The following is a 27,777-nucleotide window of genomic DNA, read 5'->3' on the forward strand; positions in this document are numbered from 1 at the left end:
ACAGAAGGAAACTGAATCCACCATTTACTTTATCAAATTTTCTCTACACCATTCACTGTGTTTATACACTTTAACAAGTATTACAAGATACTGTGTTTGGCTTTTGGCAGGTTTTTGTTTGTTTGGTTTTTTTTTTTTTTTGGCTGTAGCATCTGTTCAGAGTGTCAGAGTACAAATTTAGAAGCTTATATATATAGCCAGCAGGTCATCTTTTCATGAGCTGTTGTTAAAAATTTCTCAGATAAAGCTACATTTGTTGGAGGATCTTTCGACTAAAATAACATAAAGGTATGTGTCTGATCCTTCTAAAAAATTTGGCATTTAAACAAAATATAAAGCTGGGTTATGTAAGGACTTTAATACCTATAGTCATATTACATAAAGCTTTGCATGTTCTGAAAACTTACTGTATTTTCCAGTAAAATTACTCTCTATGCTTTATAATAACATATTTTCATGGACTGAGAAAGTTCTGCTCTTAAACTTTAAATTCTTTAAATTATAAGTTGTTAAAAGATTTAACACTCTCCTAGTCCTGATTTTAGTTTATATAATCATAGTTACTTTTATACACATTACTAATGAAAAATCTTGACTTCTTATATCAGATGTATGAATCTAATTTTAGAAAAGCTTTCTGTATTTTTACTGAGCTGAAAAAAATTTGATATATTTGACAACTGTTACTTGCATATTTCTGATTAATGAGGCCCTTAGAGCTAAGGCTGTTTATGCAGTTTCATTTGAAATTTATTGTAAGTAGTATGCCATAGATTTATTATAATTATATGGATTACTGTTAGTGATTTTTAAATTCATTCTTTTGAAATAGAAAGCTTTTCAAAGAAAAAATAAAGGTTAAAATGTTGAGTTGAAAACCATATCTGTCAGGTTGAAAAGATTCTTTACTCCATTCTCTAATTTTCATCCAAAGAGGCACTATTACCCACTTTGCTATTGTTTTCTTTCCCCACCTTTTCCTCCTGTCAAGTCTTTCTTTTTCCCTCTGCTATTCTAAACTGTTAGGTCTATATCAAGATCATGCACTCCTCTTCATTCCCAGAAGTGAATAAAAACTATGTAGATGGTGTATGGAAAGATAGACTCTGTTCCTGTAGCAGAATTGAGCCTTTCTCCCTCCGACTTAGCATAAGCCTAAGTGCAGCAGGCAGAGCAAGAGAAAAGGAAAATGTTTCAAACACCTTTTAGGAATTATAAAGTAGAACTAGGAGATTAGTTTTTAGAGTTTTGTCTATGTTTTGGGGAGAAGAGAGGCTGTTAGCACACTTTAAAGCTCTATGAGAAAATCAAACATTATTATTATTATTAGCTGTTTGCTTTCTGGCCTTGCAACAAGATATATATATATATATATATATATATATATATATATATAAATAGATAGATACACACACACATATGTATGTATATATATGTATTTTTATCTCTCTCTCTCTATATATTCTTATAGTGGGGAACTAACATTGTTTAAGGGAAAACTTTCTAGATGTATACCAACTTTTAAACTTTTTCTCTTAAACTGCTGAGAATAAGGTATTAGGTGAAGAATGTTTTTTTTTCAGATCAGTTAAAGTCAATTTAGTCAAAGTCACAGTCCTAGTGAGTGAAAACTTCAGAAAAGTGAATTGAAGATATAGGTTTTGTAAATGACTTTCTAGCATACATTTCCACACCCTTCCACCATTCAAAGACTACCTTGTTCTATAATAGGAATCCTGCCATAATCACAGCATCTATTAATCCTTGTAAGTACCTCAAGGGAACCTTTATTGACTCCTAAACTTCTGCATTTTTCACTCTTATTTTTCAGGATGTCAGACTTGGGACAATTTGACTCCGACTTTTACCAATCTAATTATAACATTGAAAATCAGGAGCAGAGTTATAATGATTCTAATGCCTATGGAAATCTTTATGGATCTAGAAAGTAAGTACTTGACACTGAGAAAAATATGTTCTCATTTTAAGAATTCATAATATTTTGACAGGGAGTTTCAGGTAGGGAATTTCCCTTGAGGGAAGCAAAACCTCTCCCCACTGTATCTCAGTAAAATGCCCAAGAAGAAATGTTAGGAAAGGGCAGAGAAATGAATTCAGTTTCCCATGAATGGCCTTGATCGCCTCAGGCGATCAAGGTGAAAGACTTGTCGCCTCAGGTGAAAGACTTGTCTCCTCTTTTCAAAACATCACTTAACCGGGAGCATGAATACAGGCCCTGGACAAACAGAAAACATTTTCCTTTTACCTGATATTTCCCAGGATACTGCTCAAGAAACCGATTTTATTCAACTTAATAAACATTTACTGAGTGCCTGCATGTGTGTCGGAAATTAAGAAAGGCACTATAAACCTAAAGATAAAGAAGAAATCTATAATCTTTTCCCTCACAAAATTAAAAAATTTATATTGGAGAGGGGGACAATTAAATATGCTATTATAATACAGTGTGGCAATTCCTAACTGAAATCGAGATAAGTGTAATTCAGAATGTGTTAGTTATTTGAGTTGACAATTCAACTTGAGTTGAAAATAAATTAAAAAATGATTAAGAATTTAGTATTTACCTTCTACTACTGCCCCAAATAGGGCAGTTAGAATGAGAAGAATTTGGTTCAATCTGGCTCTGGTATTTGTTTTTTGTCACATTGGGAAAGACAACTTCCCCAGCCGAGTGTGTTAAACTGAGAAATAAGGATGTTAATAATACCTACTTCATGAGAATTGTCAGAAGAACAATTGTGATAATGTGCAGGAAAGTGTGTGTTAAAGTAAAACCATTATAATATATATGTTATTTTTTCATATAACTATAGTTTGCAGAAGCAATGGACACCATTGCCGAGTCACTTAAACATGCATTTGGTTACACAGTTGCTTCTTTAGATGTTCTTTTACATTAGTGAACTGTGAGAAGGGACAGAGAAATTAAGGAATTTTTCCAAGGTCACACAGCTAGTAAAAAATGGGGTTAGGCTACTAGTCCAAGGTTGTTGGATTAGACTAGGGGGCATATAATTTATTGTAAAATCAAGACATTTTTGAGAGTAAAATGTGTGCTATTAATAACAATGTTGGTACAAATAAGAATAAACTGGATCATCTTAGACAAACTGGGATGTGTGGTTGCTGTGCCATTCCAACAAGTTTAGGGCAAATAACCACATAAGAAATACTTCAAATTTATTAATTCTTGAAGTTTATTTTTCGAACACAGGTAAGTACCTTGAAAACTCCAGAATAAGGAGGAAAAAACAGAATAAATACAACAAGCAGTGGGGACTCTTCCATTTCAACTACACCCAAGACAATTTGAATGTTGCTTTTATGGGCTGATGACTCCTGCAGACACAGGCAGATAGGTGCCGTTTTCACAAGCTACATCCTTACTACTCGTGCTGAACCACTTCTCTAAAGCGATAGGGAAAGGAATTGGTAACCAATGTTTTTAAAACTGTAGAAATTAAATATCTGGAATTTTATCTCCTTCATGCCCCTAGTCTATGTTGTATAGCATTAGTCAAATTGCCATAAGAACTTCTTAAAATGAAAAGCAATCCATACCTCTATCTACCTATCTGAATATTATCACCAGGCAAATTAAATGTGTTTAAAATATTTATAAGAAAAATGGGGGGAAAGGATAAAGCTGTCTAGAATTGGCTCAATCATTGCTGAATCCAACAACAGAAAAAGAAGTTAATTTTATTTCATTTATGATTTACAGTTTGGAAGGTCGAGAAAAAACAGAAAAGTGTATGATGGCCCAGGGAGTAGTTTGAGCACGAAGGTATTACAGGACGGTAACTCAAAATATATAATTCACATGAAAGCTATCTAATAGGATTTTTCAGCTCTGTGCTCCTGTTTTATTGAAGGGATCCAGTGGCCTGCTGTTTCTTTTCTCCCTTCTCTTCTCCAGATGGAATAAGCACCTGGGCAGCCATCTGCAATCCACATTTTCAGACTAAACGAAACTGAAAAGTCCAGTAAAAGAGAGACAAAGCTGTCTCCTTAAGCAGGGACTCAAACCACAGCCTTCTCCCCCCACCCCAGCCCACCCAATTTTCTTTCTCCATTTGATTGCACATATCAATGTTGACCAGAAATCGAGATGACAAGGAGATGGAAATTAATATAACCAAGTGAGGACAAGTTATGATTATATTGCATCAGGTTGATGGCCTGGCCTACTTCAGATGCTTAGCATTTAAATCCAAGTCCTGATTTGGATGTGGTAACATTTAAATTCCAACCCACACTGCAAGTCTCAGGAATTAGAAAAGGGCATATTAGCTGTGGTGCTTTTATGAGGTACATAAAACATGGAGTCAGGTCAGTGATTTACAAATGTGCATCAAATAACTCCAGAAACTTGATCTTTTATTCATACAGTGAACAGTTCAATTAAAATGTACCCCAAATCAGAATAAGAGGCTCATCATACTGGCAAAAGACATAGGAATCCAGTAGCTAGTTATAATCAATTAGTCCCTCTCTCCCTGTCCCCTGCCCCATTCCCTCCTCCTCAGTATGAGAGCTCATTTTAAAACACTTGTTATGCTCAATGAATGGCGTAGTGATCTGAAAGCTGGTTGAATGTGCTTATTATGAATGAAGATATTTATATTTTTAACCAAGTTTTCTTATTTTAGGATGAACAAGATGGAGTTTTCTCATTAAAAAAACAACTTAACTATCCAGTCATTCAGATAGGCATTATTTCCAATGACTGCAGCCAGTTTTCTAGGCTGTATATTCCCACTGCAGTTTCCAACTTCTGAAATGGGAAATCTATTCCAATTATTTAGAGTAAGAAATAGCTGTTTCTGCAGAAAGGTGACGACAACTGGAAAACTCCCTTTGAATGTTTCAGCAGGACTTTAACAGATAGATACTGAATCATCAGCTTTTCTGAATCTCTAGACCTGCTATTCCTTTAGTGTTTCAAGCATAGTTAATGGCACATCATTATGTGTACCCGCTGGCTGAGCCAGGATCTGGGAATGTCATACAAGCCCATTCCCCCAGGGATCAGACTGAAAAAGGAAAGGAACATCAATTGACCCTCATGATGGAAGTCCATATAGTTTTGGAAAAACAAAGCCTCTAATAAAATAGGTACCTATTGATTATGTGATGCGACAGAAAACTGACTCTGTGCAACAGACATAATTCTGAAACCACAGAACGTATAACTGAGTCTTCTAACAGTGATCTTCTGTATTTACATTGGAAGGTGAATGTTAAGTCCTGTTGTCTCAGAAACAGTTAAATATTTTTCCCAAGCTGGAGGCCATGCCGTATCTTAACACAATATCATCTAAGTAAAGACAAGCCTCTTCAGGCTGGTTGGAACTGTATAACCCCATGTATAGGTGGTGAAAAGGGGAATATTGAAGAATTAGTGAGCATTCAGAGGGTTTGTATATGGACCAGATGTGGCCATTGCTTCATGGCTTAGAGACGGAAAGCCAAGCCAGGCATGGGTGTAGTGGAGATTCTCCTGGTAGGAAAACAAAGGGTGGGTGGGATGTTGTCAAAGTCAGTCTGGGTGTTCCAGGGAAACCAAAATGGGAAAAAGCTAGAGATGATCAGCACAGAAGGAATACAAACTCTTGGCTTCCTATTAGTGTTATTTTCTCTGAGGAAGTGGCAGACTGGGAGACAGCAATTTGCAAATAGAGAAAATGCTGCTTCAGGGTGTGAGGAAGGTGTCTAGAATGCTTCAGTGTCAGTCTCGGGAAGAGAAGAGCATACAGATACTTAGCTAATGCTTATTGATCACTTTCTGTGTGTCCCATGCTAACCTAAATGCTTTATTTATTTCAGTTAATTTAATTCATCATAACCTTATGAGTTCTATTATTGTCTTCATATTACAGATGAGGAAACTGAGGCACAGAATGTGAAATGATTTGCCTAAGATTATAAAATTGGGATTTGAACCCAGGCAGTCAGACTCCAGGAGTCCTGTTTGCTAAGCACTCTACTTGGTTCAGGATACATCCTATGATGGGACTAGCATTACAGGCAGCAATATAATACATAGAGTTGGAAAGCAAAAGAAGGGAAAAATGACCAAGAATGTTGCCAGTCGTTCTAAAGGAGGCTTTTGCACTCACTTCACAGTTGTTTGAAATGATTTTTACAGGAATAGGAGATGCCTGTTAACAAAGGTAATATTTAAATCCTAGCAGCCAGAGTCCAGTGTTTATTCTGGTCTAATTCAGTTGAAAGTTGGAATAATGTGTTGAGTTAGAAATCATCAAAATTTCAGTATTTACCTTCTCAAAGAGCTAATTAAGATGCTCTGTAATCAAGGAAATCAAGGACCACTTTTTATGTTCCCTTCCCTTCCCTTCCCTTCCCTCTCTTCTCTTCTCCTCTCCTCTCCTCTTGTCTCCTCCCCTCCCCTCCCCTCCCCTTCCTTTCCCTTCCCTTCCATTCCCTTCCCTTCCCTTCCCTTCCCTTCCCTTCCCTTCCCTTCCCTTTCCTTTCGGTAAAAACAATTTGAAATGACCAAATAACCTCATGGATGAGCCCTTTCTTCTTCCTTCCTTTCTCTTCCTGCAAGAAGTTATTTACTAAGATTGCTTTCCAACTTTCTCACACAAATGGTGAAATAAAAACCAAATAAAAGCACAATCAAGGAAATATTGTAATATGGTGTTTCAACAAAACTAAACTGCACATTTCAAAAGACGGACAGTGAAGCCAGCTATGGAAGACTTTTAAGTCAGGTTCTCAAAGATAATTTGATTGTCAATAACTGTCTGGGAATAGCCAGAGCTGAAAAGTCTACTCCTTGATGGACAACGGTCAGTTTAGGTGTTTATTTTTTTCCTATGAATTGACTACTATTAAAATTTTGATTTTTAAAAAATTTTATTGAAATATAGTTGATTTACAATGTTGTGTTAGTTTCAGGTGTACAGCAAAGTGATTCAGTTATATATATATATATATATATATATATATATATTCTTCTTTTACATTCTCTTCCATTATAGGTTACTACAAGATATTGAGTATAGTTCCCTGTGCTATACAGTAGGTTCTTGTTGATTATCTATTTTAAACATAGTAGTGTGTATATGTTAATTCCAAACTCCTAATTTATCCCTCCCCCTCTTTCCCCTTTAGTAACCATAAGTTTGTTTTCTATGTCTGTGGGTCTATTTCTGTTTTGTAAATAAGTTCATTTGTATCTTTTTTTTTATATATGTTCTACATATAAGCAATAGCATATGATATTTGTCTTTCTCTGTCTGTCTGACTTCACTTAGTATGACTATGATTTTTTACTTGCTGCCTCCACAGATTTATAGGGAATGTCCTGTTTGGTGACTGTCCCTGAAAACCAGTGAAAAAGCAGCATTGTGTAGGGATCAGGGCACTGCTCAGACAGTTTCAGTTCACAGTCCAGCACCTGAATGTTATTGTGTGTTACCAGGCAAGTCATTCAGTCTCCATGAACCTGTATTTCTTTTTCTGTAAGATGGGATTAAAACTACGGTTTTTACCTTGCAGAGTTTTAATTACGTGAGAAAATGTGAAGGAGAGTGTCCAGCACATTGTAAATTATCAATACATGTTAGTCAATATGGATCATTCTTCTAGAGAGTTTTCTCACAACTAGTCACTTTTTTTGATTAAATTTAAACGTCAAGCAAGTTAATTCTTTCATGGGTAAATAGTCATAAAAACTAAGAGAAATCATAAAAGGAAAATTGTAGTTTCCTTCCTTGATTTGTCGTAATAGCCCTTTCTTAGATGTGTAAATATCAGTATTTTCCTTTTTCTAGACAACAAGCCGGTGAGCAGCCTCAGGCTGCCTTCGTCCCACCAGAGATGCTCGTGTCATCAAGTTATGCGGGACAATTCTTTCAGCCAGCATCCAACCAGGATTATTATTCACCATCTTCTTACATTGACAGTTTTGATGAAGAGCCTCCTTTACTAGAAGATAAGTTAAGGAAGTGCTATTAATGTGTGTACAGCTCAAAGAACAATAGCAATAATCAGCTCTTAATGTGCGCTGTCAGCATGCCACACACAGTGTTTTATGTGATTATTCCACATATAAACAAGAGTCTGCCAGACCAACACACTTAAACCTTTGGGAGTTTGTCTCCTGTATGTGTGGGGACAATTGGAAGTAGATACGAGCTATTGCTGTGCTAGTCTTGCAGTTTTTAAATGTTTCTTCACTGTTTCTTGAATGTGGACTCCCTGACCATATCTAGACAACAGTGAAGACATCTTTTGGCAGAGTGATTATATCAGAGTAACCACAAGCATATCTTACTATTTTCTGCTATGTTTGCCTGGGAGCAAAGTGGGTAGTTTCCCAGTACTCTTTTTTTGTTGTCATGGAGAAAAGACAGGTTTTTTTCCCTTCCTGGCTCATGTGAGCCCGCACATCTCAGATAGATACGACTAAGTGGGAAGGAATATGATTCCAATAAATAGCACTGTTGGTGGCAAGGAAACCTAGGGACCCTTGCAGTTAAAAGTGGCCTCCAAAGATTTCAGGCATCTTCCATCCATTGATTTTTTTTTTTAATCCAGCCAATTTATATCTGCCACTTTTTTTCTTAAGGAATGTCAACATGATGCTAGAAAACTAAAGTTCAAGGAGATTTATATTTGGAAGCCAACGGGCTTCCCTGGTGGTGCAGTGATTGAGGGTTCGCCTGCCGATGCAGGGGACACGGCTTTGTGCCCCCCCGTCTGGGAAGATCCCACATGCCGCGGAGCAGCTGGGCCCGTGAGCCATGGCCGCTGAGTCTGCGCGTCCGGACCCTGTGCTCCGCAACGGGAGAGGCCACAGCAGTGAGAGGCCCGCGTACCGAAAAAAAAAAAAAAAAATTTGGAAGACAAGAAGAAATATTCACAGGCTAACTGCTCTAACTCTTTTGTATGTAGTCCAGTGAAAAGGGATAGGCTAAAATTCCCAATATTTCACATCAAAAGATCATTGTTTGCTTCTTATGAACACAGCCAGCCACCTGACAGTAAAACATTCTTCTCTCTTTGCCTTCAATTTAAGAAAAGAGGAAAGATTTAAACCATTCAGAAAAGCACAGAGATTTATATAATCGATTTGTTGGCTCTTTAGAAGCCAGTTAAGTTTTTGGATCAATTACGCTTAACCAATTCATTCTAATTTGCCTCTGCATCTGATATCTAACACCTGAAAGTTATAAGCTATTCTCATCAAGAATTTTCCTTGACTCCACCAACATCTCTACATAAAAAAACCTATCAATTGACTAATTATAAAATTAATCTATATTCAAAATAGAAATTTGGAAAATATAGAAACATATGAATAAAAATATTTTAAAATCACCAAAAATTTTGTCTCTGAGACATATCATTAATAATTTGATGTAATTTCTTCCATCCTTTATTCTGTTTTTCTATGAATATATACATATATACACTAAAAAATGAAATACTATATTTCTTTGACTATGAATATATTGGTAAATACTTAAAAATAAAAGTTGGATCATACTATGGGCATAAAGTTTTATATTTTTTAAAGTTACTTTATATCATAAGCATTTCTATACAGGCATTCTTTAAAGTCATTAAATGTTATTTGAAAATATGACATGTAATGGCTTCATAATATTTTACTATATACAAGTACTATAATTTAAATCTACCATAGAGGTCATTCTTTATAATCAATAATGCTTTGGTGAATATCATAGTAAAAACTTTGACCTGTACAGAATCTGTCCTTAGGATGGAATTATAACATTGGGATTACTGGGTCAAAAGTCATTTATGCTGTCAGGCTCATCTAGAAAAATAATGAGCCAACAGACCTCCATAGTAGAATATGAAATGTCTTTGTTAATTTGATAGGCAAAAAGGCAAAAAAGAATACTTTTTATTTCTTGGTTACTAGAAAAGTTAGACATTTTTTTCATATGTTTATTGACTGTTTTATATGTTTTTTTGTATGTTTATTGTTTTACATGTTTTTAATTCTTTCTGTTTTTCAAGTTCTTTGCCAGATTTCCTATTGGAATCTTAAGATTTTTCCTTTCCTTTTTTATTTATAGAGATATTTATATGGTAAAGATATTAATTATTGTCTGGAATATGTATTTCAAGCTTTTTTTTCCTAGGTTGTGTTTGCCATCTAATTTGTTTGTGGGATATTAGGGCATATAGTCATTTTATTAATCATGTTTATGTTTTTAACTCCACAATATTTTTCTTGGTAACTTTTCTTTCCAATTGCTCTTTTGTTTAGAATATATTTCTCCAGCTCTAGATACTGCTTATATCCTCTTGTAGATTCTTAAATTTTTAAATTATCTTTTTGTTTTTCACTTAAATTTTTGATTCATTGAAAATTGTTTTAGGTTAGTACATGAAGTAGAATTTAACTTTTTTTTTCTTTAATGATTAATCAATTTTTCCTGTAACATTTACTGAAAATAATCTTTTCTACTTGTCTCAGATGCCTCCATTCTAATATTCTAAACTCAAATACATTCTCCCATGATGTCTTCTTAAATTTCAAATAGGAAATATACTAGATTTCCCCTCCTACTACATCTCAGAGAAATTCCTAGATTGTTTTGTTTTCTCTTTGTGATTATCTCCACCAAATATATTGTATATTAGAAGAGAGAGTATCTGATATAATTTTGCATTTTGAGTCTATGAAATTTCTAGACTCTGATCCAATATGTTCTTCAGGCTGGGTGACTTTGTGAAAGCCTCAACCCTCATCTGTCTAAAAGATATAAAAAGACCATAGGCAGGATTTCTAGGATAAGATGATAAAAGACATTTGCTAGTTTTTATTGAGCGTACACCAAAACAACCTATAAAATTATGAAGTTATAATAATTAACATCCCTTGCACAAAAACATGCTATTTGAAAGTGCACTCATTTATTCCTTAAATACTTAGTTGTCTAAAAGACTTGTTTCGTTTTATGTAAGAATAATAACCTTTGCTATTTGATCATGTATAATCAATGTTAACAAATGCATCTTGAAGAATAATAGTCAATTCAAATCTGTCAGACTAGAAAAAATACTGTGATATTTGGTATTTACATTTGTAGCATAGCCTGATGTTTACATTTGAAAGGCCAGTGCCACAATTTGCATAGTAAACAAAGATATTAATTCATTTTTATAACATATATATTGTATACTTTACTACCACTAGATGACAGCAAATCAATAAATTTTGCATTCAAATTTCACAGCAGTTTCATCTTTTTTTATCTTGTAAAATAAGTTGTTATATTAGGGTATCTACAATTGATAAATAGGTATCTCATTTGCATACCTTATAATAAATTTGAAAACAAAATATTATGGAGATGTATTTTGTAAAAAACACATAAAATATTTTTTCTTATGAAAATATTTAGTAGGTCTTATGTTCATTCATTGTTTCATGACTCCATGTTGAAACATGCAAAAGTTAATTATGCCATCAAATAAATGGCTGATATCAGTAATAATGTCTCATAAAGCATTTTCATCTGGGTTTCTTCAGGAATAATGATTATGCTTTTTGAGGAGAAAGGCATTTTGAATTAAAGGCCACTTTATTGTGGTAAATACTGAAAACATATTGTTAACGTAAATATATAAATTGAAAATAAAGTTTGAAGACAACATAAGCCTCAGGTGAAATTCATTTAAACTATAGTATTTCTCAATTTTTAAAATCTTCTGCTATTTTAAAAATCACATTGAACATTCTAACCTATTTTAAGTTGGTGAACTACTCATATATTCCAAAGTGTATGTTCATTAAGAAATATATAAATACACTGTGAAAATAAAAAGGGAAGTTGAAATGTAAATGATTTGCTCACTATTTATTTAATTCAAATTAAATTCAAATTGTTTCTTTTCAAGCTTGGGTTGGCTAGCAATTGTCAACCTGGATGTGAAAAGAGTGAAAGATACACTTTCTATCCTAGTTCGGGCAACGTCTGGCTGACCTTTTAAAAATGTCTAGGCCCCTGTTAGAGCAAGGTCCCTGTATGTCATGGTGATCATTGAAAGTTCATCTAGTATTCTGTGTGTAGAATGTCAGCTTTGCAAGGTGTTTAGGTGGTATACACAACTATAAAAGAAGTTGAATTATACCCTGTTTCTGACCAAAGAGCGTTACTAAATCCTGGGAAGGGAAGTTGAATGGCAGGTACCAATGATTTAGGGAGACAATCCTTCACATGGGAGAGCTGGGCTCACTTCAAAAAGCTACAAACCTTATGAGATTAGATGCACATTGACTCGACCACAGCTATATGATTCAAAGCATGGGTTCTTTTTTTCTTTTGTACCCTCTTGTTTTGTACCCTATCCCTAGCCCCTGGCAACCACTTTTCTGCTCCAACTCTATGAGTTTGACTTAAAATTTTTTTAGACTCCACATACAAGTGATACCATTCAGTATTTGACTTTCTCTGTCTGGCTTATTTCACTTAGAAAAATGCTCTCAAGGGCCATTCATGTTGTCACAAATGACAGGATTTCCTTGTTTTTTTATGACTGAAGAGTGTTCCAATGTGTATATATATATATATATATATATATATATATATATATATATATATATATACCACAACTTTTTTACACATTCATCCATCAGTGTACACTTTGGTGGTTTCCATGTCTTGGCCGTTGCTGCTTTCAACACGGGGGTGCAGATATCTCTTTGATATCCTGTTTTTGTTTCCTTCAGATATATTCCCAGAAGTGGCATGGCTGGATCATACAGTAGTTTTATTTTTTATTTACATTTTTTTTTTTGCGGTACGCGGACCTCTAACTGTTGTGGCCTCTCCCGCTGCGGAGCACAGGCTCCGGACATGCAGGCTCAGCGGCCATGGCTCACGGGCCCAGCCGCTCCACAGCATGTGGGATCTTCCCGGACCAGGGCACGAACCCGTGTCCCCTGCATCGGCAGGCGGACTCTCAACCACTGTGCCACCAGGAAAGCCCAGTAGTTCTATTTTTAAAAAACATTTTGAGGAACCCCCATACTGTTCTCCATACTGGCTGCACCAATAAACATTCCCACAAAGAGTGTACAAATGTTCCCTTTTCTCCACATCCTTGCCAACACTTATTTCTTGTCTTTTTGATGTTAGCCATTCTAACAGGTGTGAGATGATATTGTGGTTTTGATTTGCATTTCCCTGATGATTAACGGTGTTGAGCACATTTTCATGTACCTGTTGGCCATTTGTATGTCTTCTTTGGAAAAATTTCTGTTCAGTTCTTCTGTCCATTTTTTAATTGGACTATTTTATTTATTTAGTTTTCTATTACTGGCTCTGTGACTTTGGAAAAGTTCATCACTCCAAACCTCGGCCATCTGATGCACAAAGTAGGAATAAAATAACAGTACCAGCCTCAATGCATGTCAGTAAGACCAACACATGTAAATCTTGTAAGGCTTACAGCAAAACTCAGTAAAAATATTCAGTTAAAAAGAATTCCACTCTTTTTAGCTCAAATGTATGTACTTTATAGTAGTTTAGCTCCAGTTTTTCCTAACCTCCACCTCACCCATATTCAAATTTAAAATGAGAGAAGGAGGGTAACCAGCTTGATTACTGGTTCCTAAGTAGTGACGTTATATTCTCCTTTGTGAATGTCCTTTTTTTTCTACTCCAGATGCATCTTAAAGTTTATCTTTATAAGAGTGGTGAGAAAAGTAACTGGTGTGATGTTGGCCTTTATTTCTATATTCAGTGGACGTCAAATGGCTGGTTTTTTTGTTTTTTTTTTTAATGAAAAAGATATAAGAGGAGCAGAATCTAGCAGCGGGGTCTGTAAAGGGGCGGTCAGAATTCTTTGAAAAACAAGGCATTGGAGAAATAATTAGAAATTACTAATTGAGTGTAGACTCATGGACACTGAGCCCACTGCTTTTGGATATTTTATTCTAGCATCACCACTCATAAAAGGGAAAGGTTAATTGTCTCAAGAATTTAATCTCTGAATACACAGACTCAACAACACAGAGCACTGACCTTATTAAAATATGTATGCACGCCATGATTGCTTTTATTTGCTGAATGAGCCATTGCCTTTTCTCCTCTGTGGAGTTTCAGGCAGTTAGCATGGTATTGCTCTTCTCATCAGGTGGAGTATAAGTAAAATCCCAGACCTAGGCTAAGTGTCTTTAGATTAGATAACACTGCTAATTGAAAATTATGCATGTTTGGTAGGACAAGTTTCAGAAGTGTTAGCGATAGAAAATGCAGGAAAAAGAAATATCTTAATGGGTATTAAGATGGGACTTTTCGTTTGTTAGCTACCATTATATTTTTGTTTTTACTGTATAATGTCCATTTCCTCATTTTTGGCTGCATTTTAAGCTTCTATTTGCTGCAGAAAGCAGGGAAATTTTTCCTTGATGGAATTATTTCTCTAAAATATATCTTTCAGCTCATTGTGTGGGAATAAAAAGTCTTTTTTTTTGTTTCAAAGTTGCTATATATTACGTAGAACTTTAAACTATGAAGGTATAACAATCAGATTAAAGTGCTAAGTAAATTAATAATATTTGTTAACTTTAATTAAAGAATATTACTCATGTTTATTTTTCTGTATTTATATTATCTCCTCCCCCTTCTTCTTTATAGAACTTGGAATTAATTTTGATCACATACGGCAAAAAACATTGACAGTGTTAAACCCACTGAAGCCAGCAGATGGCAGCATTATGAATGAAACAGACCTCACTGGGCCCATCCTGTTCTGCGGGGTCCTAGGAGCTTCCCTACTTCTGGTAATGGACAGCAGCAAGCACTACGTATTCCTTTTCTTTTCCTTTTTTGAAGCTAACATTGGCTTATCTAAGTTTCATGTTTACAGCATTATATTTCTACTTCTGCATACACCACAGCCAAGTACCAGATTTTAATGCATGTCCTTTCAAATGTCATTTTTTAAGAGGTCTTTGTAAATATGGAAGAAAGTATATCACTTTATGAAGTGAAAATTGTTTGATTCATAACTACATTTTTTCTTGGTGAGAGAGACATATTTAATAGAACCGTAATGACAAAGAGAAACTGCCATCGTGTATTACAACAGATAAAAAATGTAAATTTAAATAGAATTTCAAAAATCAAATCACCAAGACAGATTTTCAACAAAGCAGGAAATCACATAAATGATTTTCTTGTAATTAAGTCTTTTTTGTTGTTTAGAAAAGACTGTCGATCTGAAAAAGTTGGAGGAACACATGGATTTGGGAAACAGAGGGCTGAAATTTTATTTCTTGTTTTCTGTGAGATTTCTGTTGTGACACTGGACAAATCCCCTCTATTTACTCATCATTTTAATTGCTGGGGTGTATCTATCTCTAGACTATTTCAAATATTCTGTTAGGTATGAGATGAGTCTCCTTGTTTCTGGTTAGGCTATTATGAATAAATTGACTTGCAACGATAAGCAGTGATTTGTTTATTCAACCTGTATATTTCCCCTATCATTTTAGTTTTCTGTTTTTTATGAAGGCAATTTTTCCCCTGACATCTCCATTTATCTTGTGTATGGGCCTCTTTCATTCTTTAAATCTGGGAGTAATGATATTCAGAGTCATCAAAAAAGAAAAACATATTTCCACCTAGGTTAAGTTTAGAAGGTATTCTAGCTTATAGTTTAGAAAAATGATTTCTCCACCCAAAAAAGGGAAGAAAAAGAAGAAATGAGAAAGGTCTATGATTTTGTATTAAGGAAGTAATGGCAATACATTAAAAACAGAGGTTGAACAAGATGGTCAAGCCAGTCTGACAAGTACAGTTTCATTAGGGCACAAAGAGATAAACTTGGCAAGAGAGGTAATATAGGAAATTAAAGATTCTAAGAAAAGTCCTTAAAATAACTACTCATTTCACTTTCCTTTCTTACAGCTATCCACTTCCCTAATGCAGCTATACTTCTCAAAAATAGCTGTAAAATGTATTTGCAACTAAATGAGTCTTCACTTTTCATTATTAATTACATAATACTAATCGAAATTCTGATAGAAATCTAATTTCTGCATTGTAGTGTGGTCAATAATCACATCATATTTACCCAATACAATAGTACTTAGTTATAGCATCTTATTTCTTCCTTTGAACTACAGCAAATGCAAATACTCAAATAATCTAACACTATATCAACCAGAGTTTTAATTTAGTCTCTAACGTCCCTTCTGTCTTTGTCATAGTAATTTGATAATCTTGGATTAAGCTGCTAAGTAAGACCATGTCAATTAATCAAATTGTCAGAAACAATCAATTTAATATATTAACTCATCTTTCTTTTTCAGGTAATTTGTAATATAACAGCTGTTTGTTTTTCTGTAGAAAATATTACTATTACCACCTCTTAAAGGAAAGCATTAATCCCATTAAGGTCTTTTTTGGGTACATAATGTTAGTTGGAATTATTTAAATATCCTCTTTTGTTTTAAGTGCAAAGTAATACAGGCAAAGAACTCAACTGAAAGTGGAAAAATTGGATCTGCCCCTAACTTTGCCTCCAGGTGTGATCCTGAACCTTTTTTTTGTTTTCCTATTTCTTGGCCTTCATTTTTTTCATTTTGAAGATCAAAAAAGAGGTTTATATAAGTGGTTCTTAAGGTTCGTTTCAGTTGTGAAATTTTAGGGAATGTGTAAAAGTGCGTATTTTCTCAAACTTTTTAGGCAAATATTTTCACTTCAACTTTACCATTAGATGTGGTTACTTCAGAATTGATTCTGATACATGTAGAACAATAAGGACCGAAAAACTCCACTGGATATTAATAAAGCCAAATTTAACTCAGAGTCCATTTGAGGCTGTTAACCCTGCCCTGGATATCTAAAATTAAAATGTAAAAGTTGATTTTATGGGCTGGTATATGCATTGTACTAGAGAAAGCAAAACTAAATCCAGAAACAATATTCAAATCTATTCATTATCTCTGGAGGCGTAAGATTCATAGTCACATACTCATCACTTTTATGATTTATAATTATATAAGGCACAACACCTTTTAGTGGACTTTCTTCATGTTGAAGGAAGCAAACTAAAAAGAACTGCTTCAAACACTCAACACAAATTTAACTTTACTTATTCTTCCTCTTAAAATTATTTTCACCCCCCCAAACCATGAACACAAGTGTTTTAAAGCTATGGCTCCATTTAATTTTTCTAGTAGAGCTAAGAGTGTGATCTGGAAAAGGAACATGCACAGCCAATATAAAAGCATAATCAGAAGAATAAGAAGTATTTCAAGTAAAGATGTAGTAATAAGGGTGGTACAAGGCTGACCTAAAAATTTTTGAATTTAAAAAGAAATTGAACATTTATTTTCCATTTCAATTACAAGTCCTTGTTAGAATTTGAAACAACTTAAAAAATGGGACTGGCCCTGCCAGATGGAATTGTACCTCAAATTAGATAAACTAACAAGAGTAAGAGATAAGGCGAGAGGTCAGTAACTGATATGGAAAAGGACAATTTTACTACCAAATTAGTTTTATCAGCCCTCTATTTACCCCATGCACAAAACTGGTTAGGGTCATGGACCAGCTATGAGTCCTTTGGGTACAGGGAAGTTGTGTTTCACCATTACAACTATTCCTACCTCAGAATTATCCCACCCAATTAAAATATTAAGTAGAATGTTTCTCTAATACATGAAAGTGATTTGAAATTGTCACTATTTTCCAAGTGGAACAAACTCACCCAATAGAGCAGTACATAACTGATGTGTTTCTTTTAGCACGCCCATTAGCATTATTGGCATTATTTCACAAAATAGCCAGGAGGACTTATTATGACTAATGCAGCAAAGAATTCTGCAGCATAGCCCAGGGACATTTTGTGAAAGAACTTTGTAGTGATCAACTTCCCCAACTGCAGAGGAAGAAAACTTCAAAATAGCCGGACAATTTTAAACATTAAAATGGTCATGATATTCTCCATTAATTAATTACAAAATAAATATCTCTTTATTCTGTAAGACATAAGGACAGCTATGGAGCAGAAAAAAGGACAGCTAAAAAGCTCTCTCCCTGAATCAACTTACCAGATCCTTTGTTGTTTTCAAATAATTCCCATGAAAACTGGAGTCAGCCTCCTCAATCTTTATCTAGAATTTCTAACCAGCTTAATGTATATATATATATATAAATGACATGCATTCTTTACTGGAGCTTTGGCATCCTCGGGTAGCAAACATTAAAATATCCTCTGTTGAATCAGTAGTAGATTGTGACTTTCCCTGGATGAGTTTAACGGTGCTGGCTCAGGAACAAGTCTCTAGTGCTCTGTGGGTGATGGCTATTTTGATGAATCCTCAGGTCAGTGGTCTATCCTGAACACTACTGACTTCCTTTAACAATACCTCTTTTGTGATTTGCTATCAGTTGGTTTATATAAATCAGTTTTTCATAAAGTCTGTTCAGTTAAGCTGGTAATAGGCATTATGAAAACAAAGGATTCTGGGGTCAGATAAGTTTGGGGTATACTGGCTTAAATAAGGTTAAATAAGTCCCCTTGTTTATGACTTGTTAGAGCTCCTGCAGGTGTTAAAGACCTAAATTTTAGAGCTGGACTGCCTGGGTTCAAAACTGAGCTCCACTGCTTACCATTATTTTACCTTGGGCAAGTTCCTTAACCTCTCTGCACCTCAGTTTCCTCATGTGTATAATGGGTACAACAATGGTACCAACTGATTATGTTGTGTGGATTAAATAAATTAATATATGTGAAATCTTTAGAATAGGACCGAACATAGTAAATCTGACAGATGTTTGCTAATATTACTAATATATTTTGTAAATCTCCAAGACTAAATTGGAATGTTTTCATTAACTTATTCATTCATTTAATTGTTCAACAGATATGGGGAGAAAAATATATCCTTGCCTATGCCTAGTACCCCAATAGGCAATCTATGATAAAAAATATAAATCTGGAAATATAAGCACGCTTGTGCCATCTCACGTATAGTTCAGGGGGGGGGGGGGTGGTGTTTGTTTTCATGACCTGAATCTGTATTACAGGCAGTATTTTTTCCAGAACTCCCAGTCTCGAGACTTTTACTACAAAGACATGAGCAGCATTGAGCTGATTGATTCAAAAATACTCTCTGCTTTGTTGACAATCTGATTTCTTCTTGATGTTGGTTCTATGTTCAAACCGTTTTCCTCCCGTTGTTTCAGGCAGGAAAAGTCCAGTTTGGTTACGTGTATGGCATGAGTGCCATTGGCTGCTTAGGGATTCATGCCTTACTAAACTTGATGAGCTCTTCAGGGGTGTCCTATGGCTGCGTGGCGAGTGTTCTGGGTTACTGCCTGATACCCATGGTCATCCTGTCCAGCTGTGCCATCTTCTTTTCACTGCAGTAAGCATCTGTGTGTGCTAATTGACCCCACCTGCACAATCATCACTAGGGTTTGCCACACCAGTACAACAGTTAGCCTCTTTCTGATCATGTTAGTAGTGGGATTGGGGAAACTGGCTATTAAAAGCTATATACAGATTCAGGAAAGTAGGTCGGTTTTGGCTCAGGTGCTGTTCCTATTTCGATGATTTAAAAAATAAATTAAGCGAAGTTATCTTTAAAATTGGCACTTTGTAAGTTGTCACATTCTTCAGTATGAACTATCGTCATGGGTAATATAACCAACAACAGAAAATTCACTTGTTTGAATTAAGAAGAGTAAGTGCCTGGTGCACACTGACAAATTGCTTCAGCTCCCAAGCACTCTGCCTTCTAGGCGGGAAGCAAGTATTCTTTCTCAGCTGGACTCCTTGCAGTGCAGAATTCCCAGGAAGCCTAATGAGGATATTACTGCTAGAGAACTTTATAGCATATATGCTCAGTCAATATTTTTTTTCTTTTTTACTTCCTGGGCAGATAGTATTTGCAATTCAAAAATATTAATGAGGATTCAGTAGATATGCTTCTGTCGGGCACTTTCCCAGGGCAGTGCATATCACTACCACTTTGGTTGGGAAGAGTAAGTAATTACATAGTCCTTTGTCACCTGCCATGCTCTAAATCCAATTAGAAATAAACATTTGCCATCAGTGCTCATTCTTCCACATCCAAAGGAGACACAATTCACATTTTTTTTCTTGGATAATCCAAGTTTTAGGTTATCAGCACCATACTGGATAGGATACTACATACAGAATTTTGCCAATGCCAGATAAACATTTTAGAAAGACTTTAATATTTTTGTTTAGATATAATCTCAGATATTTTCTTCATAACGTTATTGAGAATGACATAGATGGAAATGCTTTTTTTGTTTTAATATGGTTTCATTTTGAAAGTAATAGTCTTGAGAATAAGAGAGCAAACTCTTACTTTACCAGCGAGTGCTTAACACTTAAAAGAGAGGAATACAACAGAAAATGGAAACTTTGAATGTATAAGTACAACGTGAGTTAAAGGTGTATTTATTGAGTCTTGTCCATGGAAAAATTCCACTTTTTGTATATCATGTTCCTTAGCAAGCTGTTCTGTTTACTATGTTGTTTGGTACAGATGTTTGACAAGTTACTACAGAGTTCAGTTTTACAACTTCCATTTTGTCAGATGCTTTTGCCAAAGAATACTATAATGATCAACCATTTAAAAATTCTAGGTTTTAGACATTATAATTTTCACTGCAGTAAGCATCTGTGTGTGCTAATTGACCCCACCTGCACAATCAGGTGATCATTATAATGATCAACCATTTAAAAATTCTAGGTTTTAGACATTATTTCCATCAAAGTTTAGCTTTGGGGTATCTTAAATGACTCCAGATTATTAGGGAAAGAAAATAAAAACTACAACTCTTGAATTTTGAGAATCATCAGAGGTCTGGATATTTTTCATTAGATTTTCATTCTGAAATGTAAAGGATGAATTAGAAATCCTTTAAATTATATTAATGGGGAATAAGCTATCTGATCTCTAAGACCATTAAACTGAAATTGCCTTTTTGGGCATATTACTATAACATTCAAATGAATTATATATAATCTCACATTTTTGTTCACCAAAACCTGTAAATTGAATCACTCTAAATTTTATTTCTAATAGATATTAACTAAACCTACAAATGTAATATTTACTAGAGTGTTTTAAAATATTTTGGGTTTGTTTATAATCTAAGGCATCATAAGCTATACTGTACACTTTTTCACTTGTTTTGCTTTGGTTCAATTATTAAAAGTAGGTATTTCTGTCATTCTCACAAATAATAAACACAATTCTCAATTTCAGATTCAGCCAGGATCAAGTGAGGCAGTATAGTTTGACAGTGGCTAGAACAATATGCTGGTACTTAGCAGCACTTGACCTAATGACCATTTCACTTTGCAATTTTTTTAAGTCACTTCACTCCCATTTCTTCCTAAAGAACCAATTGTCTCCACAGTTACTTTTTGAAGATACCAATTTGAACAAATCCATTTTGATATTATAAAAATCCACACGTTTATTTGCCAAAGTGATCTTCAGCAATGAGGTGGGAGGCCACACACATCTGTGCCTTACTGCTGCATCTGTTCCCTCTCTGAGCTGTGTCAGGCTTTGCTGTCCTAGACAAAAACCCAGGACATGGACCTGGGAGCGCTGGGGAGTAGGAGCCCCACTGGAATGCGAGTCCAGTCATTTTTCTGCTCATACTGGGGGTAAATTTAGGAAGCAAGTGGGGAAAAGAAATCTGTAGCTGTAAAAGAAGTCTCTAAACATAGCTTATATAAAAGAATTTCGGAAGTTGGGATTTGAATGTTGACTCATGAGAGTGACAGCAGGTCAATTCTTCTGTTTCCAATAATCTGAGTTTTTACCACCCTATAAAATATTTAGCTTCTAATGGTGAACTTGATTCAAAAATTTTCTAAATAGCTGAGGCCTTTGAGTTCCTGTGGTTCCTCACCCTCCTTTTACAAATTGAGAAAGTGGTTATAAATATTGTACCAAGGACATTTCAGAGGCAGCTGTGATTCAATAACCTCTTTTTCTCCTGGTGTAAGATAACCATCTCCTTTGTCTTTGCTCTAGGGGCACCTTTGGAACTGTGTTGGCACTGGTCATCATTGGCTGGTGTAGTCTCTCAGCCTCCAAAATTTTCACTTCAGCCTTGGCCATGGAAGGACAGCAGCTTCTCATTGCCTACCCTTGCGCCTTACTTTATGGGCTTTTTGCCCTCCTAACAGTTTTCTGAAGATTATTTGAGATGGCATTACAGGATTCTATTTGTTTGTCGCTCAGATTATCCTGGAAATGTATTGGCATTCACATTTGGTCACATGATTTCTGCTTTATCGCTGTTGAGAGAATAATAAGCAGAGAGACAAAACAGCACTTAAGGATGGGGCTTTAATAGGCTGTTTGGTTTGAATGATGATTTGCTTATTGGTTGGTGCATTAAAACAATTTAAAATACTTTAAAATAAAAAGGGATATAGTTGTTGTACTGATGGACCCTGCTTTTCTCAATGGATGTATTTCTGAGAAATTGTAAGTAAATAAAATCATATGCTGACTGGGTAGAGGCAATCTACAGTGAGCCTTTTGAGAAATCTTCATGACAGTTCAAGCTGTGTACAAGTTGTTTAAGTCACACTGTCCAGGGCCTTTGGAGAATTTCAGGGGAGGTGTTATTTAGGGTTTGATTCACCTGAGAGTCAAAGAATCTCCTGCCTTTCCATTCATTTATTTTCACAACTATTGTTTGGTCCCATTTGAACAATGCATTCACTCACCACTTTTTCAAGCCCTGACTTCCTTCTTACTTGGTTTAGATGCCATGGTCCATTACTATAATTTCTCCCTTGAATAAGTATATCCTCAGTACCCTTGCCATTTTGCCCCCTGAATAGATGAATGCGACTGGAGGAAATGCCACTTGTTTCTATTTTATTATATGACTACACCTTAAATGGCTGCTCAGTACAACCTTTTGAGTCCTATTACATTATCCTACTATTGATAAATACACTTTCGCACTTTCTGAGACGATTGTTTCACACCATTTCTTCACTGCTCAGATCTCCAATACTCCTTTCATACTGTTAGTTGATGACCTTTCTTACTTTATTGAAAGAAACACCTAGAAAAAAAGTGTGTCTTCCCATCACCAGATATATCAACCTACATGCATCTTTATAGATACATGTATATATCTATAAAGACGTGTGTGTATGCATATGTGCGTATATATATATATATATATATATATATATATATATATATATATACACACACACACATTCCCCCTATAAAAGCCAGAGAAATGGGCCATAACTGAAGAGTGATATTGAATCAAAGGATTTTTATTTTATGGTAAGAAACATTGAAAGATATTTATGTGCTGCTATGAATAATAGGTCAAGAGGAAAACACTGGTTATGCAGGTGCAGGGGCTGGATGTGGAGAAGAAAAGAGACAGTGACAAGGGGGAATGTGTGATGGAGTTATTATCAGAGATAACTTTTTATTTGAAAGACCTATCCATATGGCAAGGAAAATATCTAATTACCAAACATCTGCTCTTGTGATTGTCCTGTGAATCACCTCCTCCCCTTTGAAGCTCCAGACCCCTATCCCATTCCTTAGCTCAAGATGGCATATAGGCCTCAATTGTTCAAATTGTCTTTAGGTCTCATATCTTTGGGGTTCCTGTATGTATGAAATTAAATTTGTTTTCTCCTGTTGATCTATCTTATGTCAATTTAATTATTTGGTCAGCCAAAGAACCTAGAAGGGAAGAAAGAAAAAATTTTCCTCCTGTGCAGTGGGTGTTGATAATTGTAGTAAATAAGACAACCATGGCTGCAGCCCTAATAGAAATTACTTTGGGATTAGGAAAAAAAAATAGACAATAAACAAGTAAACAATAAATAAACAAGATAATTACAGAAGTATGAGAAGAATGCTAAGGAGGAATATGTTGAAAAGAAGGCAGCACTGTGGTAAATGTCAGACTTCTGTACTTTATAATTCATTAATTAACCTGTTAACAAAGCATGGAGTTTCCTTAAGTTCTTGCTCTTTCTATTTGGACTAAGATGGTCTTCTTACCCTTTGCTTAAGTGAGATGAAGCAAGAATGCTCTTTATTATAGTGATTTCTCTATGGTATATAGTCCTATTTCTTAGAGGTACATTTACATTATGGATTTAAATTTTTATCTTTTAGAAAGTTCTTTAATTAAAAAAAAGTATAGGCAAATATTGCTCTAAATTCAGGATGTAGGTTGACATTATTTTTCTGTGCATAAAAACAGTTATACCCAAAAAAGTTTTGATTTTTTTTACTATGAAAAATTATAACATCTGTATAAAAAGCCCCATAAACAAAATACTAAATATTTCATAAGAGTAAGAAATAGGAATAAATTCATTTAATAGTTCATAATGGCAGAATTATGAAATACCTAAGTATTAATGTAAAAATAAATATAGATGATCTCTATAAAAATAATTATAAAATATTAGAGGCACTTTTAAAGAAGACTAGATATGTAGACAGATATCCTATATCACAGGATGAGAAAATTGGACTTTGTAAAATATTGTGCCCCAAATAAATGTATAGACTTAATATAATTCCAATTAAAATTCCAGGAGTAGTTTTCTTTAAATACTTTAATACAAAGTGACTTTAATGTTAATCTGAAAAAATAGGCAAAGGTGTAACTGTGAAAAAATGAAACAATCCAAAAATATATTACTATAGGCAGTAAGTTAAATCAATTATTGTTTATCTCTATGGTTGAATGCTAGGTAACTACATGAAAATATTTTGGAAGAATGATAATATGAGAAAATGGATGCATGAAATTTGCATAATTTTGATATTTACTCAAGACTTACTAGGGGTTGACCTAGATGCTTTACTTTATTGACTCACTTCATCTTCACAATACCTCTATGAAGTGCTCTTATCATCACCTCTGTTTTACAAATGAGGCTACTAGTTACAGATCAGCTAAACCACTTGCCCAAGGTTATTCAGCCAAAAAACAGAATTTGAATCAGAAGAGCTGCATTCCAGTGTCCATAACCACAACATAACCCTCCTGTTACTGAGCAAAAACCTAATTGCATCTTCTCATGGCCATCAACATGTCTACTACCTCTTCTACTCAGATCATCCTTTTCCCTTGACCTTAGTCAATACTGGACAGAGGCAAAGAGTTTTACCTGCCAGGGAAAAATAATACAATAATAAGATAGAAGACGAATCCAGAGTATCTAACAGGACTAAAGAGATACCTGCATGAATCCTGGGTCCATTTCTGAACTCTAGTTGAAATAAGCTATGCAGATTCAGATCTAGTTGGCATTTGAGTAGAAAAATCTTGCAAAATATAGGCCTTTTCCCTCATTGCAAGTAGTGTTTGCATTATATGCATTTGTATGGAATAGAGATATTTTCCTTTGTTAATGGTGATATCTATTTATGGTCAGTAGGATGTATTACAGAAAAAAATGACAAAGTGAAAGGAAGCCATTTAGGGTACACAACTAGAAATGTTTTTTTTTTTTGGTTGAATAGACCCTAGCAAACTTTCTCCCTTTCCCTTTTACTCAAACACTTTCAACTTCTTTTATCTGAGAAGGCAACATTTTTTTCACTTTTCTGTTTTTACTGGTTGGACAAAAGTTACAGATTATATGTGAAAGGTAAATGGCACATTTGGAGTCAAGAGATGGCCTTCATTTCTACAAGAATGAATGGGGACATGTGCTGAAAATTTAAAAAGTCCTGAATTACTGAGACTCAAGTGCTCCAGTTCACAACAGTTTAACTAGGGCAGTGGCCTTTGCAATGTCTGATGACAGATGCCTTTCTACTCTGATCTGGTTCACAGTAAAGAAAGCCAACTATAAAACCATACGGACAATCTCCTGCTCCACTTTTTCTTAGAGTACAGTGGGGTCTGTTCTGTTTTTCAGTGACGTAATGAAGGATCTATAGCTTTTCAAATCAGTTTTTATTTCTGAGTGGAAGTCTGGAATGATTTTAAATGAGTGATTTGGGACCCAAATTTCTATGTATGGAGGGAGGGGTAGTTTCCCACCCCACCGACAAGTAATTCTTGAACATCTGCAGGAAGTTTGAGAATTCACCTCAATTCTGACACCATCTACCCAGAGATAGCATCAGATTCCACAGGCTAAAGGTTCAGTCTTACAAGACTGCCCCTTCCCCTACTTCAGATGCCAGCCCCAAGCCCAGGTTCTTACCTGTACTTCTAACCAAGTGGCTATAAATCAGAGGCTCCATGACCCCCTCCTAGGGTTTAATTAATTTACCAGAGCGGCTCACAGAGCTCAGAGAAGCATTTTGCTTACCGGTGTATTGTGAAAGACTATGATAAAGGATGCAGATAAATATCCACATGGATGAGATGTGCAGGGCAAGGTATGGTGAAAAGGGGCTTCCATGCTCTCTCCAAGTGTGCCACTCTCTCCAAATCTCCACGTGTTTACCACCTCAGAAGCTCTCTGAATCCCATCCTTTTGGGTGTTTATAGAGTCTTTGTTACATAGGCATGGTTGGTTAAATCATTGACCACTGTAGATTGATTCAACTTCCAGCCCCTCTCCTCTCCCCAGAAGTGGGAGGGTAGGACTGAAAGCTACACCCTTCTAATTACATGGTTGGTTCTCCTGGCAACCAGCTTAGGTGAGGTCCAAAAGTCACCTAATTAGCATAACAAATTGCACTTATCACTTCCAAAGTTTTTTCTTATTGCACTCATAAATTCCAAAGGTTTCAGGAGCTCTGTGTTAAAAATGGGGATGAAGACCAAATCTATCTATCTATCTATCTATCTTCTATCTATCTTATAAATCACAATATAGATTTTTTTTCAGTTTAAAAAGCCAACCAGACTAGACATGTATAGTCAGGACACTCAACATGGCTGTTCTCTTGCTTTCTGTACATCCCCCTGCTCGACCAGTGCCTGCTTCACTTACACCCCAATCACATGACTGACCTTCCTACATACTTGCCCCAGGGCCCAGCTAGTAATTGTTCCTATTAAAGGGGCTGTGAGGGGTGTGCCCCTCTGCTAGTTTCCCTGGTAACCAATGAGCCAACCTGATGTCAATTCCCACTGTAACTGGCAATCTCCCCTTCCTCCAGAAGCAACAACTGCCACCATGTCCTGCCTGCCGTCCACCTCACACGGTGGGGTGTTGCTCCACGACCTTGCTTCGGACATAAATGCTCCCCTGATTCATTAAACCATTAATGTCTCTATTGCGGACTCTAGGCTCTTTCTTCAGTGTTGGAGCTGGGCAAGCACAGGACTCGTAGGTCTGTGGGGTGCAGTCCACCAGTGGTCCCCAAACTTTCTGGCAACAGGGACCAGTATCGTGGAAGACAATTTTTCCAGAGACGGGGGTGGGGGCGTGGGGGATGGTTCAGGCGGTAATGCCAGCGATGCGGAGTGATGGGGAGCGGCAGATGCAGCTTTGCTCGCTCACCCATTGCTCACCTCCTGCTGGGCGGCCCGGTTCCTACCAGGCCGCAGAACAGTAATGGTAACCATGATTATGGTAACCAAATATATATTTTCAGGAAAATAAAAGGACTTCTTTCATGAAGGTGGAATTCACAGGCTTTTATACTGCAAAGCAGTGAAAATATGAACAAGGACTTTGATGTAGGAGAAAGAAAAAGTGGAAGGAAGGAAGGAAGGAAGGAAGGAAGGAAGGAAGGAAGGAAGGAAGGAA

At 35.5% G+C, this 27,777-nt stretch overlaps 1 protein-coding gene across 1 annotated transcript; it reads left to right on the forward strand.

Moving 5' to 3' along the window:
* The first annotated feature begins 229 nt into the window (after positions 1-229).
* YIPF7 (Yip1 domain family member 7) lies at positions 230-22,247 on the forward strand. The gene is made up of 6 exons (XM_029235974.1): positions 230-288; positions 1,832-1,948; positions 7,827-7,985; positions 14,677-14,824; positions 19,242-19,423; positions 22,085-22,247. The coding sequence occupies exons 2-6, from the start codon at positions 1,833-1,835 to the stop codon at positions 22,245-22,247; spliced, it is 768 nt and encodes a 255-aa protein (XP_029091807.1). The 5' UTR covers positions 230-288; position 1,832.
* The last annotated feature ends 5,530 nt before the right edge of the window (positions 22,248-27,777 follow it).

Source organism: Monodon monoceros, unplaced genomic scaffold (assembly GCF_005190385.1).
Source record: "Monodon monoceros isolate NGI ecotype Baffin Bay Population unplaced genomic scaffold, NGI_Narwhal_1 Super_Scaffold_20, whole genome shotgun sequence".
Lineage (NCBI taxonomy): Eukaryota > Metazoa > Chordata > Mammalia > Artiodactyla > Monodontidae > Monodon > Monodon monoceros.

What these genes read in the sequence shown, in the direction of transcription:
- YIPF7 (XM_029235974.1), top strand. Translation starts at nt 1,833, where the DNA reads ATGTCAGACTTGGGACAATTTGACTCCGACTTTTACCAATCTAATTAT. An exon ending in AATCTTTATGGATCTAGAAA is followed by an intron (nt 1,949 to 7,826) that starts GTAAGTACTTGA and finishes TCCTTTTTCTAG; the next exon opens with ACAACAAGCCGGTGAGCAGC. An exon ending in GCCATCTTCTTTTCACTGCA is followed by an intron (nt 19,424 to 22,084) that starts GTAAGCATCTGT and finishes TCTTTGCTCTAG; the next exon opens with GGGCACCTTTGGAACTGTGT.